Source organism: Micromys minutus, assembly GCF_963924665.1.
Source record: "Micromys minutus genome assembly, chromosome: 31".
NCBI classification, from domain to species: domain Eukaryota; kingdom Metazoa; phylum Chordata; class Mammalia; order Rodentia; family Muridae; genus Micromys; species Micromys minutus.
The window spans coordinates 11,142,377-11,162,272 of NC_137966.1; the positions used below are offsets into that span (position 1 = coordinate 11,142,377).

General features: G+C 44.8%; 2 protein-coding genes across 3 annotated transcripts in view; one reads left to right on the plus strand and one right to left on the minus strand.

Annotated features, from left to right (window-relative positions):
- KCNIP1 (potassium voltage-gated channel interacting protein 1) overlaps positions 1 to 19,896 on the plus strand; it is a gene marked incomplete at both ends in the record, with an annotated part of 348,145 nt that overhangs the window by 8,987 nt on the left and 319,262 nt on the right. The gene's annotated exons all lie outside the window — the stretch shown is intronic.
- Positions 14,054 to 19,622, minus strand: KCNMB1 (potassium calcium-activated channel subfamily M regulatory beta subunit 1; the record flags this gene model as incomplete). The annotated part of the gene is made up of 3 exons (XM_080942392.1): positions 14,054 to 14,453; positions 18,091 to 18,262; positions 19,489 to 19,622. 3 exons carry the CDS (start codon positions 19,620 to 19,622, stop codon positions 14,184 to 14,186), a joined length of 576 nt encoding a protein of 191 aa, XP_080798518.1. The 3' UTR covers positions 14,054 to 14,183.

Here is a 19,896-nt window from a genome sequence, read left to right on the forward strand (position 1 = left end):
TGTGTGTTGGCATATATAAGACATGAAATAGATGTAGGTTTATCTGATTAAAAGAAAGGGACTAACAAGAGAGAGGAGGGAGAAGGTAAAGTGCCTAGGAGGGAGGAATATGTCAAAGTACACAGCTACATGATAGAGTTCAAATGTCTGCATAAAACCCACTATGTACAGCAAATGCATGCCAATAAAAATAAACCAATAATGCTCTAGAGACCCCAGCACTAAATACCCTCACAATAGGTGGGTAGACTGTATAACTTTTTATGGGAAGAAAAAGCTTCAGTGTGTTCTACTAAACATCAGCTTCCCTTAGCTTGGCCTCTAGGTGTTCATCTCCCAAATGAGGGAACTTCTGGTTTCAAAGAACTGTTCCAGATTTGGGGTTGGTATTTAGTATGTAACACCTACTCGGGGAGTAAAGATTGTACATGAGCTATGCACCCAACAGACCCTGTGTGCCAAGCACCCACCGTCTTACCTAGTACAAGAACCCCAAAGGTGGAGAGCTCACCTGAACCCCATTTGCAGAAATGGAGACCTAAGCTGCAGAGACAGGAAGGATGTTAGGACTTAGACATAAAAGCCCCCTCAGTGGTTTCAGTGTTGAAGGCTTTGTCCACAGCCAGCACATCCTGGGCTTCAGGGAGTGGGCTGTTAACTACATTGATGGATTAAGCCATGGAGAGATTCATACCTTGAAGGAATTAGTAAGGTGGTAGGTGAAAATTAGGTTAAGCTGGTTCAAGGAATGAGGTCAACGGAGACATGGATCTGGAAGGTTTAGCTTGTTCCAGCCCCCACCCCTCTCTCTCCTTCCTGACAACCCTGACATCTCCTTCCTCTTCCACAACCTTCCTTTGTGATGTCCTGGTGCCCTTAATCCAGGCTGAGCAGCAATGGAAGCCAATGACCACAGACTGAAACCTCTGCAACCCTGAGACAAAACAAAATCCTGCCTTAGAGCTTTGTCTTGGACGTTATGTCAGGGCAATAGAAAAGGCATGCCAGTCGGCAGGGGGCAGAGCCAGAGCTGCCGTTCTGGGCTGGCTGTCTCCTCTCTCTCTCTCTCTCTCTCTCTCTCTCTCTCTCACACACACACACACACACACACACATACACAACCACATAGCACACACACCACAACACACACACAACCACATAGCACACACACCATACCACACACACACACGTTCATACACTCCCCACACCCCACATACACATACAACACACACACACTCGTATACACACACACATATACCATATACATATATACCCCAAACACTCACACATATAAACACACACACTACACAAACACCACACATACACACTACACACATACCACACTGTACAAACACACCACACACACACAGACCATACATACTCACACATACATAAAAACACACACCACACAAACACCACACACGTATTCACATACACCACACACACACACCACACATACAAATACACATCACACAAATACCACACATACACACCACACACCACATACACATGTACACACACACACACACACACACACACACACACATCTTAGAGAAGAAAGCAAGAGGCAATGTACACTTTTACTTTGGAATCTAGAGCTTTCTGGTCAAGAGGTTCATTGAGGTAAAGAATCACATTTCCAGCGAAGGCTGCCACCCTCAAGTCCTGAGCTTCAAACCACTGCCTACAGGTTGGCTTCTATAGTCAAATAATAGAAACTGAGGGGAAACTTGACCAAGCAGCCAAGACTTCTGGGGGAGGGGAGAAAACACCACTCAGCAAATATCTCCAGCTGAGAGTCCCATCTGACCAGTTTTCATCCCCTGCTTAGATGAAGTTGTTTGGAGGATGAGAAATAAGCAAGAGCCAGCAGGGAGATATAACCCTGGGGCTTTTCTCAAAGAGGCTGAGGTTAGCCTATCTCGAGTTTTATATGTAATCTTTTGATTAACCTGGGTCAGTTTGAGTGACAGTTCTCAAACCCCCTGTGCTTAGCTTTCCAAGCCAAGCCCAGGCTTGTTTCCTAGTATCTGCACACATCAGCTTGGAACCAACTCTCACTCAGAGCTTGGGATATCTCCAAGTCATGAGGCATATTGGATTTGCAGAGATCTATATATGTGCTGGTGAATTCTGCCCACCACTCACAAGAATGGAACTGGTGGCCTGCCATTCCAACTGTGACAGAATCAAGAGGAATAACAACTGTCATTGTGTACAAAGTGCTGTGGCTTTTGAAGGAACGTAACCAGCTCCTCTTGGGCGCTTTCTGTTCCCAGCCATGCCTGGGAGCTTGGAGTACTTGTTAGTGTCACATAGAAGATCGGAGCTGTGACTTGATTTGGAGGAACAGTCCCTCAGTCAACCTTCTCAGTAACGTCACCTTCTGGTGTGGATTAAACAGTACCCGCCCCCTAAAATTCACACACTGAAGTTCTAACCTTAGTGTGTTTATATTTGGAGAAAGGACCTTGAATGAAGTATTTGATGAGGTCACTCAGGCGTCAGCCCTGGTCCCATAGGACTGCTGCCCTTATCAAAAGAGCCAGTTTCCAACCATGAAGTCCCCTGGGCAGGAACGCTCTGGCAGGACAATCACACACTTTACAAACTGAAAGCTGGACCCAGGAGAGTATCTGCTAGTCCCTGATGGCTTCTGCCTTTCAGGGCACCGTGATGTAGACAAAGAGCAGGTGAGAGACATTGTCTTCGTGATGACTATATCTTAGACTTTGAAGTACAAACGTCTTCAAAGGACTTTAGGAGAGCCTAAGGACAGCTATGAGAGAGCAAAGTCAAGGCCATAAATGCACAGTCAAGGATAGCTTCACTCTCAGCCTCCTACGTACAGGGAAACTGAAAACAAAACAAGCTAGCTCCTTGAACTATGGGCCCTCGAGCAGAGCCTTCTCCAAAAGGTGGTTGGAAGGCAGAAATTGGATAACCTGGCTCTGCAGAAGATGGCTCTCCCCACCTCAGACACAGCACCACCCAACTCCAACCAGCAAACTTACCTGAGAAGGGAACTCACAAGTTCCCCTTCCCTGGATTTGTTCTTTACACTCAAGGTCTACAGGTGACGCCTTGATTAGACTGGAAGCTTGTGGCCAGGAAGGGGCCATGTCTTCGTTAGAAATGCCCAGCATTCAGCACAAGGTCTGACACAGGGGTGCTCAAAGGATAGGTAGAGGGAGGAGAAAAGAGGGAGAGGGAGAAAAAATGAGAAAAATGGCTGCCTGTGACTTCTACTGAACCCTCAGAAAGTCATAGCCCATCTTCCTGTCTCCCAACTTTGATATTTCTCTGACTGGAACTGTGAGTCATCTCCTGTTGACCACTTCAGTGTCTTTTCCCAGAATCACCCCCTGAACTGCAACCCCACTGCTTCTTCCTGCTTTGCCGAAGCAGCCTGTGGTCCTTTCCACTTCTCTCCTCCCCTACCATGACCAGACAGGAGCCTGTTCATCGAGCCTAATCAGGCAATGTCTCCTAGGCTTGCCATAGGACATGCACCACACTTAGACTTTCATTCAGAGGCGTCTACCATAATATTGTTGCATTATTTAATTAAGGGACAGAGATGATCTAAACTTCAGTAAAACAAACTAGTGCTTAATATGTATTTTGTTTCGCCTCTGAATGTTTACTTCAACAACAGATAGGTGGAAATGTGGACAGTGAAGCCTAGTGAAGAGCTATAGGTTTAAAAAATCCCTTGTAGCACGTTTCCAACCAGTGAACAGTTGCACTTGTGTGAAATGTGCTATAGAAAAGAAACAAACTAGCTTAACCTAAGTTTTAGTTGGGAGTGGGATTCATTTGTAGTTCATTTTTGTATAGGTAGAGTTCTTTCCTATCTGTGTCCCTGTTAATTACCTGTCTTGTCTTATTGCTCTATCGAGGACTTCAAGTCCCGTAGTGAATAAGAGTAAAGAAAGAGGATGATCCTGTCTTACTCCTGACTTTTAAGGAAATTCTTTGCATTTTTCCACATTTAGTGTGATGTTGGATCCAGGCCCATCATATTATAGATTCATCACATAGAGCCTCAATTACACTGAGATTTGTTCCCTCTTTTCTTAGCTTCTTCAGTTTTTTTTTTTTTAATCACTCAAAGATGCTGACTTTGTCCAAGGCATTTTTTTTTTCACCTAGGAATATGATCATACAATTTCTGTCTTTGGGTCTATGTCTATTATGTAACGTATCAATTGATCTGCATACGTTGAAACCAACTTTGAATGATCCCCAGAATAAATGGAACTTGATCATGGCCAATGATCTTTTGATGTCTTGCTGAGTTTGAGTTGTAAGACTTTTACTAACAATTTTATGTCCACGTTCATCAGGTAGATTTGCTGAAAATTTTCCAGTGGGTTATGTCCAGATTCAGTTTGATTATCAAGATAATTCTGGTTTTGTAAAATGAGCTTGGTGGCATTTCCTTCCTGTTTGGTAGAATAATGTGAGAGGCATTGGTACAGGTTCTTCTTGAAAGACTTTCTAGAATTCAGCTGTGCACCCCTCCTCTCTCTGAGGCCTGAGCTTTTGAGTTAGGAAACTACTTTATTACTGATTCAAACACACAGCCTGCAGTAAATCTGTTGACATATTTGAAGTCCTTTTGGCTGACATTGGTAGGTTGATCTAAAAATGTGTTCATTTCTCTTAGGCTTTCCAATTTACTGGGAAGTGGCTTTTCAGAGTATGTGTTAATGAGCCTCTGCATTCATTGGTACTTGTGTGTTTTTTCTTTCATCTCCAATTAATTTATTTGGATGTTTATCCTCTTTATTTTTTTAGTTTAACTAAGGTCATCTGAGTCTTGTTTTGTTTTGTTTTTTTTTTTTTGTCTTCAATAATAAACTCTTTGTTTGGTGGGTTTTTTTTTTCTCATGATATCTTCATTTCCATCTCATTAATTTCTGCACTGGTGTTTCTGATTTCTTTCCATATGCTGATTACGGGTTTAGCTTCTTGATTTTCTCAGACACTGGGTGCATCATTAAGTTGCTTGTTTAAGATCTTCTGTTTTTAAAAACAAACACAGCTATAAAGTTCACTCAGAGAACTATTCTTATGAGATGTCACCAATTCTGTATTGTGTTTTCATCTACAATTGATTCTGAAAGTTTTACATTTTCCTTCCTGATTTCTTTAATAACCCACGAGTTAACTTTAAATAGTGTCTTTTTGAGTCTTCATGGATTTCAATATTTTCTCTAGTTTCCCTTCCAGTTGATTTCCTGTCTTGTTTTGTTGTGATCGAATAAGATATGTTAAATCATTTTAATTTTCTTATATCTGCTAGGAAATTCTTTGTGTCCTCAAATATGGTCCAATTTAGAGAAAATTCCACGGGCTTCAGAAAATATTGTGTATTCTGTAGTATTTTAATATAATATTTTATATATGCCTAACAAATCCACTTTATCTGTGAGGTCATTTAGCTCTGGAAGTATTTTGTTTGTTTGTCTTTTGTTCTGGCTGACCTATCTACTGTTAAGGGTGGATTATTGTCACCCATAAAAAACTGTTTTCTTGAGGTCAGTCAGGCCTTTCCAACTATCAGTGTTTGTTTTATAAGGCTGACTACGCCAAGTTTGATGTGTGTGGGTTTAGAAATTTTAGGATTTTTTTTCTTACATTATCATTTTTATCTTTTACTTTCATCTTGACATATATTTTGTGAAATCTTAATATAACTACACATTTTTTTCAGTTCCATTTGATTGGAATACCCTTTTCCAACGTTTCACTCCAAGGCTTCCTTGTTTTTGGCAAGAAGGTATATTTTTTGAAGATAGCCAACCCAACAGTTAGGTCCTATTTCGTATCCTGTCTACTGTCCTGTGTCTTTTGATCATCGAACTGGAGCCGTCAAGATTTGTTATTGAAAGGCTCATGCTTAGTTCTGTTTTGTTGTTTTTATATTGGTTGGTGCTTTCCTAACCCGTAGGTGCAGATCTATTGTGGTTCAGCCTCTTCTTCCCTGTGACCTCATGGGTGTGTTTATATTTCTGTGCAGTGTGCAGGATTTCTTCTGTGTCTTCTGTAGTCATAGATTCTTCGAGCTTGTGTTTTTAACAGAAACTCTTTCCCCTTTCTTCCTTAATTAGGGGTAGCTTTACTGTGTATAGTCATTGAGGCTGACAGTTATTGTCTTTCAGATCTTAAAACACATCATTTCATGCCCTCATGGCTTTCTCTTGAGAAATCTCTATATTTTGATGGATTTGTCTTTGTAGGTGACTGGGAGTTTCTCTCCTGTCATATTCCATATCCTTTCTTTGTTCCATATCAATAATGCTTTAACTAAAACATAATGTGTTGATGTCTTTTGTTTTTTCTGTGTTGTCTTTTTGGAGCTCTAAGACTCTTAGGTTAGGATAGACATCTCTCTCTCCCTGGATCTTGGAAATTCTCTGTTATAATCTTGAATATATACTGTCCACTCTATATGAGAGTTGGCCTGGTCCTCCCAGCTCAAACCCATGAAATCAATCATCTTCTCTCCCCATCTGTCCCTCTTACATGCATGTTCTTATCCAGACAAATTGATCTCTGTGTTCTGCATTTTATATTTGTGAATTTAACTCTCAGTACTCTTCTCTCTCTCTCTCTCTCTCTCTCTCTCTCTCTCTCTCACACACACACACACACACACACACACACACACATACACAGAGAAAAGATGGGAGTTGCCTAGAGAGAAAAACAGACACAGAAAGATGGAGAGCGCAGTTCCAGGAAAGCTTTGATAATCTCTGAATCAGGACAAGCACTATGCATAGTAATAAATGCAGCCGTAGTCCGACATTTTCAAATATGAAATTTGAGGGCAACAGGAGGGTACCAGAGTATAGAGTTCAAAGGCAAAATCATTGTAGAAATTACTTGAGTTTTCATTCTAGGTCTATTCAAGGTAGCGACCTCAAGCAAGCGACTTACTTTCTAAGCTTTGGGCTCTTCTTCATCAGTAAAGATACCAGGGATAATGAGAGCCTTAGCCTATCTGTTTTTCACAGTTGCCCAGAGGATGAGACAAAGTGTTCACAGCTTGGTGAAGAAGCTACAAATCCCCAACTACTGCAAACTGTCAGTATCAATGTTCAAGACAAAGATGGAATCCTGTATCTGGGTCCATTCAGTGTATTTTTCTATCTCCCTGTGATGCTTAGCACCAGATGACTAAATGCTATGGCTTTGGGATGTTTTGCCTGCGTGAGTCTTCTGTCCCTGGACCATGAATACTAGAACATGGATCCAGATTCAACTGTTACCCATATTTCTAAGTCCTGTCACAGCACCTGGCCAAAAAAAAAAAAAAAGTGGCTGATGGGGACATAAAGCTTTAAATGAGAAACATAAAGTGTTCAGCCTAAATAGTGAAGGAAGTCCTCCCACTGGGTAAAAACTTGCAATTTTGCTGAGGCAGCCACTCCATTCCCATGGGCTTCCTCCAGATAAGGCATCACATTGATAAATTAGCTGTGGATATAGGCATCCCGCAGGTGGCATGGAAATGCAATTTAATTTCCAATTAAGCCTGATTTCTGGGCCAAGGGATTTGGCTGCCTCACACTGGGAAGACTGCTTTGTCCAAACCTATCATTATTATGGGTAACGATTCTGCCATGAAGTGGACTCCCAAAGCAAAAGTTCCTTGATTCATCAGAAGCTGTGATGGCAGATGTGTGGGTCCCAAGAGCAAGACTGCTTCCCTTCAGAACCTAAGCTTATCTGGGCATAGTCATGAATGTTCAAGCATAGACTGATAGTTTATTGATACGTGTCTGACATTTTTTAATGAACAGGGACAGAAAGATGGGCACGGCAGTCCTCAGTAATACTGGCAAGAAAGATGGTTGCTAGTGAGAAGGGGGTGAAAATGGAGAGTCCTCAGAGCTCTCAACAGAAAATCATCTGCATGGTTGGAGTGTGGAGGTTGGCACACTAGAACAGACCAAACATTTGCAGAATATCTTCAATGCACCAGGCGCTCTGGCCGACTCTTTGCACTCAATCATCCTAATCACCCTATAAAACAAATGAAGTTTCTCTCATTTCCCAGTTGAGCAAAGAGATCCTCGGGGAAGTTAAATTAACTGCCTGAGGTCATAGACAAGCCAATTTGGACTCTTGATTTTTCTAAATTTTTTTTTTTCCTTCAAGCCCCATCACCAAAGACAAACGCAAACTTACAGTAGAGGACCCTACAAATGATGTTAGAATGAGGTGCACTTAGGAAGACAATGTAAGTGTAAGAAGAGATGCACCAAGAGTGAAAATAAACACTGCCTACCCCTGCTTGGTGCAATGGTCTGAGAGTAGGGCGCACAAGACCCAATTCTGTTTGAATGTGTTCCCAACGTCCACTCGGAAATGAGATCTGAACGCAACAGGATGGCTGCAAAGCTCAGATGGGGCCAAAGCTTCATCAAAGATCTTGGCTGTTTCACACTAGTGCTCTTCCTGGTGACACAGAGAATTCACTTTCAAGGATTGGAAAAAATGCAAGAGACTGAAGGACCACAGCCAACATCTTCACAGAAGATTTAGCTGGATGCCAAGAAGATGTCCCACGGCCAAATTGTTATTAATGATAAAGATAAATATAAATGATTATGCTGTCAACTACTGGGACAATTTTAGAGCGGATTATTAAGCCTGTGGTAGGCCAACAGTGACTAAAGAAAGAAAAGGAAATAAGAACAACGTCCCATTAAACCTGCCTTCCTTTTATGCTGGTTTGTAATCATGGCTAGCAATACGAGGATTCGGGAGATTACAGCATGCCTGGGTTTCTATTGGCCACGCGGGTTATGGGCCAGAAATTGTGGCTCCTGGCAGATTGTAGACAGTCCAGTTATTGTTTGTCAGCACCCACATTTCACGTATTCATGTTTGGGATATAGTCTTTATTATTGGCTCTTTAGAAGAATACATACAGAAGCTGTAAAATTCTGGGGTGTGTGGGGTTATGTGGAGACATCTAACAGGCTCTCAGCACCTGGCCTTTGCATACTTGGTAAGGAGAAGAAATGGAAGGAGAACGGCTTCTCAGAGGCGAGGTCCATATTAAAGCTCTACCATCTAGGGACTTTTATTGTAGCTTTTGTTGTTGTCTTTCTTGATTCTCCTACTTGCTAACGTCTGGGGGAAAGTTAAACCCCTTCCTGTGCCTCTGTTATCCCATCTATGAGAGCAGATGCCAATATTAACCTCAAATGCTATTAGTGTTAAATGAGCCATACATGGAAAGGCTTGGCCGCCATCCCGGCACACAGGTGCTCCACAAATGTTAGTTCTTATCACTATTAGGGATGACAGATTGTCGCTCGGGGAATGGTTAGCTAAATATATCCTGTAATGGAAGGGCTACAGCTTGGTCCAGTGAGTTATTCATCAAAAGTGTTGATGTAGACTGTCGCTAAGGAGAAATGTGGAAATACGAGGGTATTTTTCCCTGGCGATGCTTCTGAGGAAAGATAGGCACAGCTATTTGTCCTCTGACACCAGCTAGTTCTCTTCACTATTTGGGCTTCGTAAGATGTAACTCGGTTTTGATGTTACCCAGAGTTAGCAAGGGACTCCACACATTGCTGGAGCACTCACAGATTGATTGTCCCTTACTGTGCAAAGAGAAGACTTCTCTAGATGATGAGTAAGCTTCGTTAGCTTCTGTTTTATTCCATGTGCGTTGGGAATGGGGGTTGTGTGGAATGGTGGGGACTAAGGGGGATCAAAGTCCCTGTAATCCACCTTTGACTACAGCTCCAAAGATAAAACAAATCTGGGGATAGATTACACACTTAATCCACATTCAGTCTGGAGTTCCATGCTCTGACATAGCTTCCCTCCCCATCTCTCAACTACCCTTTAGGGGAGCTGGCTGATGGAGATGTAATTTGTATCAGTAAGGAGGGGAAGAGAGTTGGGTACTTGGGTACCCCTGGGTTTTGCCTTTATCTGACATGAAAATAATCCAGGAAAGCACTTGTAGGATAGAATGTATCCATTGATCCTTCCGAGACACGCAATCCATAGAACCCAGGCCTTCCCTTCAGGCCTCAGTAAGACTGAAGGACACTATAGAGTAGTTATTCTCAACCGTCCTAACGCCGCAACCCTTTAATGCAGTTTCTCATACCATGAGGACCCCCAGCCATAAAATAATTTGCATTGCTATTTCAGAACTGTAATTTTGCTACTGTCATGAATCATAATGTAAACATCTGTATTTTCTGGTGATCTTTGGTAACCTCTGTGAAAGGGTCATTTTACATGCTCCCCACCCCCCAAGGGATCGCAAATGTCATGTTGAGAACCGTTGTTATAGAGGATGACTTTAGATTTCTGTGGGCATGATAGAGAGACATGACCCCTATCCCTAGATGCACACATCCAACCTTCTAAAGCTATCTAGGCTCAGGACCCATTACACATTTTTTTTTAAATATTGAGGATCTGAGTATCGTCACTTTACAAATTAAAACTAGGGACTTGAAAACATTTCATTTCAATTGCTTTATTTCAACGTAAAAAAAATCTGTCTTATGTTACAAATTTTTTTTATGAAAAATAGTTTTATCTTCTGAAAATTAACCAAGAGAAAGCTCGTTGTTTTACATTTTAATGATTTATTTTTGTTTTTAAGTTTATGTGTGTATGTGCGCACATGCATGCACACACACACACACACACACACACACATGCATACACACATGTACATGAATGCATGTGCCCATGGAATGCAGAGGTATCAGTCTCCCTTGGAGCTGGAGTTACAGGCAGATGTGAGTTTCCCAGTGTGAGTGTTGGGAATTAAACTCGGGTCATCTGCAAGAGCCACACACTCCCTTACCCCCTAAGGCTTCTCTCCTGCCTCTGTTAAGTGTTTGTTTGTTTTTGTTTTTTTTTTTTTTTAATATACTTAATGTCTAGTTAACTAAGCAGCTGGATTCCAACCAGTGCTCTATTTTGTCATCTATGATATATCACACTGCCTTGATCTGGAATTTCTGACATGTTTTGGGAGAACAAATAAGAAAAGACATGATTTCGACCTCAGTCTCCCTACCCAAAGACCGTGGTCTCACAGATCCCCAGTTTAAAAACTCTAGGGAAGATCACCACACTTCTAACCTACATTGACTGTTTCTCTTTCATCTGCTTGGGAAGGGACCTTGTCTGGTGGGGAACAGGACAGTCACTCTTGCTCAAGTGGCATCTTCCCCAGTATTTCATGGAATTCAAATTCCTCCAAATACAAGAGGAAATAAAGGGCATTGTCCGTCCTTACCAACTGCCTGCCTCGGTCAGCAACACCATCAATGCATTTTGCATTCGACTGATCCATGGTGGTTTGACATCAAGAGAAACTTGGGGTGAGACATGTAGATTAGGACAGTGGCTCCCAACTTCCCTGATGCTGCAACCCCTTAGTACAGCTCCCCATGTTGTGGTGACCCCCAACCATAAAATTATTTCTGTTGCCACCCCATAACTGTAATTTTGCTACTGTTATGAATTGCAATGTAAATATCAAATATCTGTGCTTTTTCCAGTAGTTGTAAGTGACCACCACCACCACCTCTCCACGAAAAGGGTTACTCAGTGTCTGGAGGCGTCTCGGCCCACAGGTTGAGAACCACTGATTTATCGAGGCAATTGGAATCATTTCAGTTGATCACAAAATCAATTAAGATTTCCATGCTACATGATTTCAGATGAACACAAAATTGAGTTCTTTATCACAAAGAAGAGACCCCAGTGGTGGTGATGGGGGTGGGGGCAGGGCAAGAGGACAGGAGGTTCCTTGAAGGGAGCTATGTATCTGACTCATTCCTGTCCCTTCCAGGCTCCCACCTTTAGAGAGAGCAGAACCATCTTTTTCCTTGTAACAGTCGGAAACCCACTTTCTCTGAGTCTCAGCCTTGGCAGAAGAGCTGAAGCTCTCTGTGGCCTAACACTATTTGGATGTCTCACAAGGATCCTTTCTACTTCAGATTAGAAGTTCAGGGGTCCCATTGCCTCTGATTCCCGTGTGGTGTCTGATTCAGGAGAAAGGATGCCTGAGGAATGGATCAGGTACGCCCTTGCACACGAGTCATGGCCTGTGAGAACCAATGATGGGACACAGGGAACACCTGATGCTCATTAGCAGTGACCTCTTCAGGACAGGTGAGGCCTCTCTGTTCCTAGGCAACCGTTGTTGCCAAGATCATCTTTCCCCACATCTAACTCCATCATGCTCAGATGCTTACGGTTCTGTGAGCACAGATGGGTGTGGATTTTGATGGAAGTAGGCCAGTCCTTGTTGACAGGAGGACAACATTTTTCCCAAAGCAAATGAAGGTCATCATGACTAATGCATGGGGCAGGGGAGCTGGGCATCCCAGCACAGTAATTCTTCTAGAAGGATATGTCATCTTCTGCTGTTTGGATAGCCTGAGTTTCTGTGACTTTAAGTCCCAAATGCAAGTACCTGGAAACCTGCATAGAATAACCCCTTAAAGTCAGACTCCTTATTGGAACCTTTGTTCTCTCTTTTTAGATTGAATTTGAATTTGGGAGATGATTATAGATTCATATGCAGCTGTAAGAAATAATTCAGAGAGGGCCCTGATACCCATGTGAGGATTTACCTAGTAGTAGCATCTTGCAAATTATACCGCAGTATCAGAATGTGGCTTTCCTGACCTTAGAGGGAGATGCTTTTGGGGAATGATGAGCTATTTCTCCTTGAAAGGAGGGACCCCAGATAAGAAACTGGAGGGCCACAGACAATATCAGGGCTCCCTGGACAGAAGTTTAAATCCTATACAGTAATATAATGGTGCTGTTGATCTGCATGAGGAGAGAGCACTGAAAGGGGAGGCAGGGCAACATGTTACCTCAAGTCTCTCTCTCTTCCTGTTCCTGGAAAGCCGATAGTGCCATCTTGGGAGCACCATTCTAATCCCAATTGTATCGGAATGCCGTGGACATTAAATGTGTTAAGTGCTCAACACCTGTGTATAGAAGGGGCAGGTTGAAAGCGTGTGCAACAGGAAACTGCAAATTCTCATCTAAGTAAGTGCCTTTCTTCCCTGCAGGGAGCCCAACAACTATGTCTTCCCATCTTGTCTCTGACCACAGACTCAGCCTCTCACAGCCCATCCCCATCTCCTTGAGGGTGGCCCATTTCAATAGTTTCAAAATATAACAGCTGTGTATTACTTTTCTGATTAAGACCCAACAAAACATTGTATAACCTTCCAATATTGAAGAATGAAAATAACAACAACAAAGGAACAGAGTTAAGGGAGGGAATTAAAATTGGCCACCATGCCATGGTTAATATTTTGAAGCATTTGTGTTTATTTCTTCATAGACTTTTGTTACTGTGTGCATGTGCTTGGATATGTATCAGCAGGTTCTGCCCCATTGGATTCAATCAAGTGCAGACTGAAAGTATTTGGGTAATAACTGTATCTGCTGTGAGCTTGGACAGACCCTTCCTCATCATTACTCCCTAGAATGAAATCATTTTCAGCGTTGACACTGTAGTGGGTGTTTACTAGTCATCTGGAGCCGCTGTGCGGCACATAGAAAGGTGGATGGAGCTTCCACACAGAGACTGCTCCACTCTATAGAGGGGATTTTTGCCATCTGAGGAAGTTGAAGAATTGGTTCCAATGGATACTGAAGACAGCAGTATGTTTATGTTTTAGAATAGTGTGTGTGTGTGTGTGTGTGTGTGTGTGCATGTGTGTGTGTGTGACTTAATGTCCTTAACAAAAAAAACATACTCAACTGCCCTATAAATGAGAGCTATTGTTTCCATGACTATTCAAAGAAGCTGAATTTGTCCAAGGACAGCATCCTGGATGTGACAGGTGGGTATCTGAGGAGCCAGAAGAGAGCACATAGGGACAGAGGTGACAATATTCATCATCTTGGGAGGAGACATTGACATAGCAGGTAACAGATAGGAACCAACTGAAGTCAAGGGTTGGGAGCTGTGACCGGCTGTTCCTTTGCCTTCCAAAGTCACCGGGGAGCTATCAACCTGGGAAATGACCATCCAAAGATGTCGAATGAATGGAATAGGAGACAAGAGGGAAAGAGTGATGAGTAGCCTGCCTGGGACCCCTGCTGTTCCTGGTGACTCTATGCTGGGGTCAGAGGGGGTTGGTCTACTTCTGAGCTGCCAAGATGGATAGGGACCTGTTGAGCTTCACCATGGCAATAATAAGGAGGCCACCAGACAGCAGGAAGGTGGGCCAGAAGAAGGAGAAGAGAAGGACTTGGGGCCCGTAGAGGCGCTGGTACACAACACTGGTCTCATTGACATGAGGTGCAGAAAAGCAATAGAAATCATGGTGCTTGTAGAAATTGGCTCTGACCTTCTTCACGTCCACCAAGGCTGTCTGGTAGTTGTCCAGGTTCCTGGGGATATAGGAGCACTGTGGGGGAGAAGCAGGAATGCTTAGGCTTTTAAATACACACTTCTGAGAGGCCCGGGGTGAGGCTTTGGGGTATGAGAAAAGGATTCGAGCTTGGGAGTGCGTGGATGGAGGCCTTGGAGCCGCTCAAAATGATGCTGCACATCTGGATGCAGGGCTCGATCAGAAGCCTGCATCTGCTTTGATTTGCTGTGAAAGCTTAGGCAAATTCCTCACCCTCTCTGAACCTTCATGGTTTCAGTACTGAGATGGTTTAACGATGTTGCGGTGACGGGCTAGAGAGAATCCGGAACAATACAAGTCCAGGGACAAGGGGAGTTCTACATGCAGCTCTGGGGGTGACACCAAGAAGTGAAACTAATCAGGGCAATGACAGGGACCAGGTGGCATCTGCCTCGGTGTCAGAATTGCCAGCACTCTCTCTGGATAACAGACACCACACCATGCACCAATGCATCCAGAGAAGCCAGAAAACCTGATTTTAATACGAACGCTCAGGATTTCAAAATACTGGCTAAAGTTCAAACGGAAGACTCTTTGATGTCTGATCCTGTGTGAACCAAAGAAAATATGCTGGCACGCGGCTCCGTGACAGAATCCAAAGGAAAGAGAGAAAGTGCAGAAAAGAGCTCAAGGCAGGCAGAGCACAGCACACATTTAAACCCTGGCACTGGTGGTTGCTATTAGGAACCTTCTGGCCTGCGGAGATGATGAGACCCAGTTGCAAAGCTCTGGAAAGGCAGCCCAGAGTGGGAACCTGCCGTTTATCTTTCTGTACCAGGAGGACTGGGTGTTGCTTGTGAACCTCAAGGGTGGCCCTCTCTGTAGACCTGCAGTGGGATACTTGAGGGGTGCTCGTCAGCATAGAGTCTTTCCCTGTGGGGTTTGGACACTGGGGGAAATGGAGACGTTCAAGGGCCATGCTCAGGTGAAGTCAGGTCCAAGGTCAAATGTGTAAAACTGAAGCCGATGGACAAGCGTTGAGCTTCAATGACAGGCAAGAGTTAATCCCCCGGTCTCGGTTACTGCCTAAGCTTCCCAGTCCAGCTGTGTGGAGAAGCTTCATCGTGGTGGTGTTAATATCTGGGAAATAGGGGAGTTCCCAACGAGCCACGGAGAGCTGAAGCTCCTGGGGAATCTGTACGCTGTTTAATAACAGCAGGACTGTCATCGGCAACCTTGCCCGATGAGCACAGGTTTTTTTGTGGAGTCAGGTAGACCCAAGCTCAACCACAGCTTCCAAGATGTGTGGCCTTGGCAACTAGTTTACCCTCCTAAACCTTGGGAAGCCTTGGGTGGTGGTGCCTACCTAGACCTGCCCTGGGGACTAAAGTAGGAGTCTTACTTAAAGCACTTAGCAAGAGCCCAGATCTCATAAGTTCGAGATGAAAATAATAATAATAATAATTAATAATAATATAATGCTGTCTTACCTATGAAACAGAAATAGCTGTCGCTTTCCCATTTAAAGCATTTCAAACACACAGATCCTCTGCTCTGAGTGAGGATCTGCGCTCATCCCTGGGCACTGCTGTGTCTTGAGGTTCCCCAGAGTCTACATGTTTTATCTGTTTGTCAAGTTCACACTCCGGGGCCAAGCCAAGAACTGAGACGTTTACCCCCTCTCTGCCTGGCCTGGTACAACCAGCCCTGAATTATCTGCAAGAGCTGAAATGATGAAGACCCTGTCTCTAGTCTGAGGCTTCACTTGTGTCAGCATAGGCTGCAAAGAGGGATTTAGAGCCCCTTCCCTAGACTGAAGTTGGTGGAAGGAGGGAAGGGCAGGCTGTGGAGAAGAAGTAAGAGCTTGGCATGTCCAGAGGGCATGCTACCAACCCAGAGAATCAGCCAGCCACATTCCCCGATGTTGGGCACGGCAGGCTGCTCCTCTCTCTCTCTCTCTCTCTCTCTCTCTCTCTCTCTCTCTCTCTCTCTCTCTCTCTCTCTCTCTGTTTGTGGTCAGTGGGTGTGTGGTTTAACAGCCCCCTTACTAGAGAAGAAAGAACGCATGCTGTTCACAATTCAAGCAGAGTTCAGGCTACCCCTGGCTTCTCCTGACTGACAGCCTTGGAATGAGGAAGCAGCCTTTAACCCAGTGGGGGAATAGCATCATAAACATGTCGTGTTATCTTTAAAAATGTTTCCCTCACTCCTGGGATATGTTATGGTTGCTGGAGGCCCACAAGGTAGCAGGAAGCACTGGTAGGAGCTAATATTTGTGGGCCTTGAATTTCTTCCCTGACACAGAGCCAGGCTAACGATGACCATGAATCTGACTTCCACACCTGCCACCACTTCCTTCCATGCCTCCAGCACTAGAGAGTCCACAGAACCCAGCCCCAAACACACACCAAGCACTTTGCCGTCTATGTCCTGTCTGCCTCAATTCTGACTGTCATATCATCCTTGTGACAGGTTCATACCATCCTAGTGGTCTAGCTTTCGTCCCGTAAATGACCCTACATGGCTGTCCTAGCCAGCATCACTTGAATCATGACCCTGGGCCTCCAGTGGCTCAGAGCAATAGCATCCAACCTTAGGTTCATGTAGGGAGCTCCACCAAGAGATTCTGCCTCAGGTGGTTAGTAAAGAATTCTGGTCTGGATAAGTCTAGATGGCTCTCATATATAGCTAGAGTTGAGATGCCCCAACTTGTATGCTGTTATTAATTCCATAGTTACACAGAAGAGGTCCTCAGGCAGCAGACATCAGACCTCTTCTGGTCACTCCATCAGAGAGCATTTCTGGAGTCAGTCTTCCAGCCACTGCCTTTGCCTAGCCTTCTCCGGCCTCCTATGCCAGGTCTCACCACACACCCGGATGCTCTTCATCCCTCATCTCTGGTTTCTGTGGCTACGGGACTGCCTGTTGTGAAAAGCCCAGCCCCACGTTTCTCTGCTCAGGGTCACACTGACAACTCCCTTGAGTTCTGTCACTTGCCCGTCTGTTCACTACAGCACCAGCCCTCCCTCCCTGCTGTCACTGGTCCTATATAAGCTCTGTCCTCTTAAGACCAATGCGCCATCTCAGTGGCTGTTGGATAAATGGGGGAAGGGAACCAACATGTCTGTACAATAGGGAGGCTAAGATGGGAAATTGACAGCGAAGGAAGTGCAGATGAGGGAAGATCTCTTAAGTGTTTGATTTGTGGGGTGCTATAATTCTGGCTCCCAGTTGGCCCATGGATTTACCCATCTCCACTGATGGACTCTGTTGGTGGAAAAAGTAACCAGGAACAACTGCTCTGAGCTCCCATCATTTGCCAACTTAGCATTTAAGCTGGGACGTCTCAGTTCTGACTATGTATGAGAACCATTTAGACTTAGCAAAACCAGTGCTTTGGTCACAGCACTGAACTTGGGAATAGCACTTTTGGGTACGGCATTAGCATCCATCTACAAGGATGGAAACGGAAACTCACAGGACCTCAGTGCCCAGTGCATAGCCAATTAGGGGCAATTCAACCCACCCCCCAGGTCTGTCGGTTCCAACATGAAAGATCCGAGGCTGACTCCACCTCAGGCTAGCCATAAGAATCCATTGAGGTGGGTGACAATATCTTGGCTTTAGAGACATGGACAGCTGAGGACAAGCTCATAGGCCTGCCAGACTGTTATAAGCAGCCCCCATTCGTCACCTGTTGGTTTTGATCCCGGGTGTCTTCCGTGTGATACAGCATGGCCCATCTGCCCACAGCTGATACATTGACCCAAAGGCATGGGTACTGGGGCACCTTCTTTCCCTCCAGCTCTTCCTGGTCCGTGATGTTGGTTTCAATCAAGTGACAGGTGGATTCCTGGGTCCACACACTGGGAAGACAGCACATCCACAAACATCCCTTAGAAAAAGAGTGACACACACCCACTTTGAACCCCTGGTTCCCTGAGAGCCTTTGGAGAGACCCAGGACCTTCATTTTGCCATGAACATGTTATACTAACTGGGTCCATGGCCTATAGTCCTGGATAACTTGAGACTGGTTGGCTCTTGGACATTTTCCACATAATGGTTCTCTGACCTTTCCAGCCAACCCGCACCTGACATTTTATTTTAATTTTTTAAAGATTCCTATAGCTGGCTGAGTCCTAGAGAAAGTGAGGCAGAATTTCTCAGGTGCTTGGGCCCAGGCACTGATATTGTTTTAAATGCTCATCATGGGATTGTGCTGAGCAGCCAAGCCTGAGACTTTCTTATCCATGTCATTTCCAAGTCACAGGTAGAGATGAAGCCCTCATGATGGATAGGTGGTTTTGGGGGGAGGGGGCAGTGAGACACAGCACGTGACACAAGGGCTGGGAAGCTTCAGAGTCTTTGCCCTTTCACCTAAAAAGAGGAACTATATGAGGGGTTTGACATGGTCAGAATCGGAGGGTGGTAGGATAGAGCTAGGGAGGCAGTGCCTCCCTTGGGTGAGACTCTGGCTTGGCACTACTGCGTCCTTGTAAAGCAAGGATACAGACCAGGCCCAGGAGAGGCCAAGAGGGTCATCAGCTCCTGAGAAATGGATTGTGACTCAGCATCCTGTATCCTGTGGGACAAGAGAGGATTTTGTCAGGAGCCAGAGTATGCCCAGAGGGAGGGTGTGAGACTCAGCAAAGAGGTGAGCTGAGAGAGCACCCTGTGCTGTTCGAAGACAATAGTAATCAGGGGTTCTTTAGTCACAGAGTGTGAGGCTGGAGGGAACACAGCACTCCCTGACGTCCCTGCCTAAACTTTGAGGGAGCAGCTGTTTGCTCAGCATAGAGCCTCTACTTATCTGGAAAGCCCAGGCCAGGAGAGGTGCACGCTCAGCAAAGAGGGAGCTCCCACCTCAGAGTCATTTGTGCCAGAGTCTGCCATTGTGATCCCCCTGCTGGCTCCAAGGATCACACCAGCACTGGCAGGCTTTTTCTTATGATGTCAGCATCCTGCACCCGTCCTTTCCAGCCCTGGCTGGTCAGCCTTTCACTGTTCTGCTTCCCCTGCACTGGAATCCCTGAGCCCAAGAATGAGCAATGCCTGGGGTAGGTCAATTCAGGAAGTGGACAGATCCATACCTTTTCTGGTAGAGGGGCAGTACAGTGGTACCCAGGATGTAGTAGGTGATGGCGGCACACACTACCATTGCCAACCCCAGGCAGAGGGCTCGTGTCTCTCCACGCTTCTGGGCCATCACCAGCTTCTTCCCCATGGCCACCGGAGGCAACAGTCATTTCTAGCACCACAGAGGCAAAGAGAAATGAGGGTAGCCCAAGGAATAGGTCTATAGAAAGGAGGGCGGGCACGAGGAAAATGCAACCAAATATCAACATTGCTCTTGTTCAAGAATAATCACGTGGAGCTTCGCAGCTTCCATAGGGCTGTGACCTTACAGGGGCCTCTGGTAACAGCCTATGGTTAGCTTTTAAATACTCAGGATCCATTATCACCAATTATCTCCTGGAGAAGCTCAGCACACTTCTGGG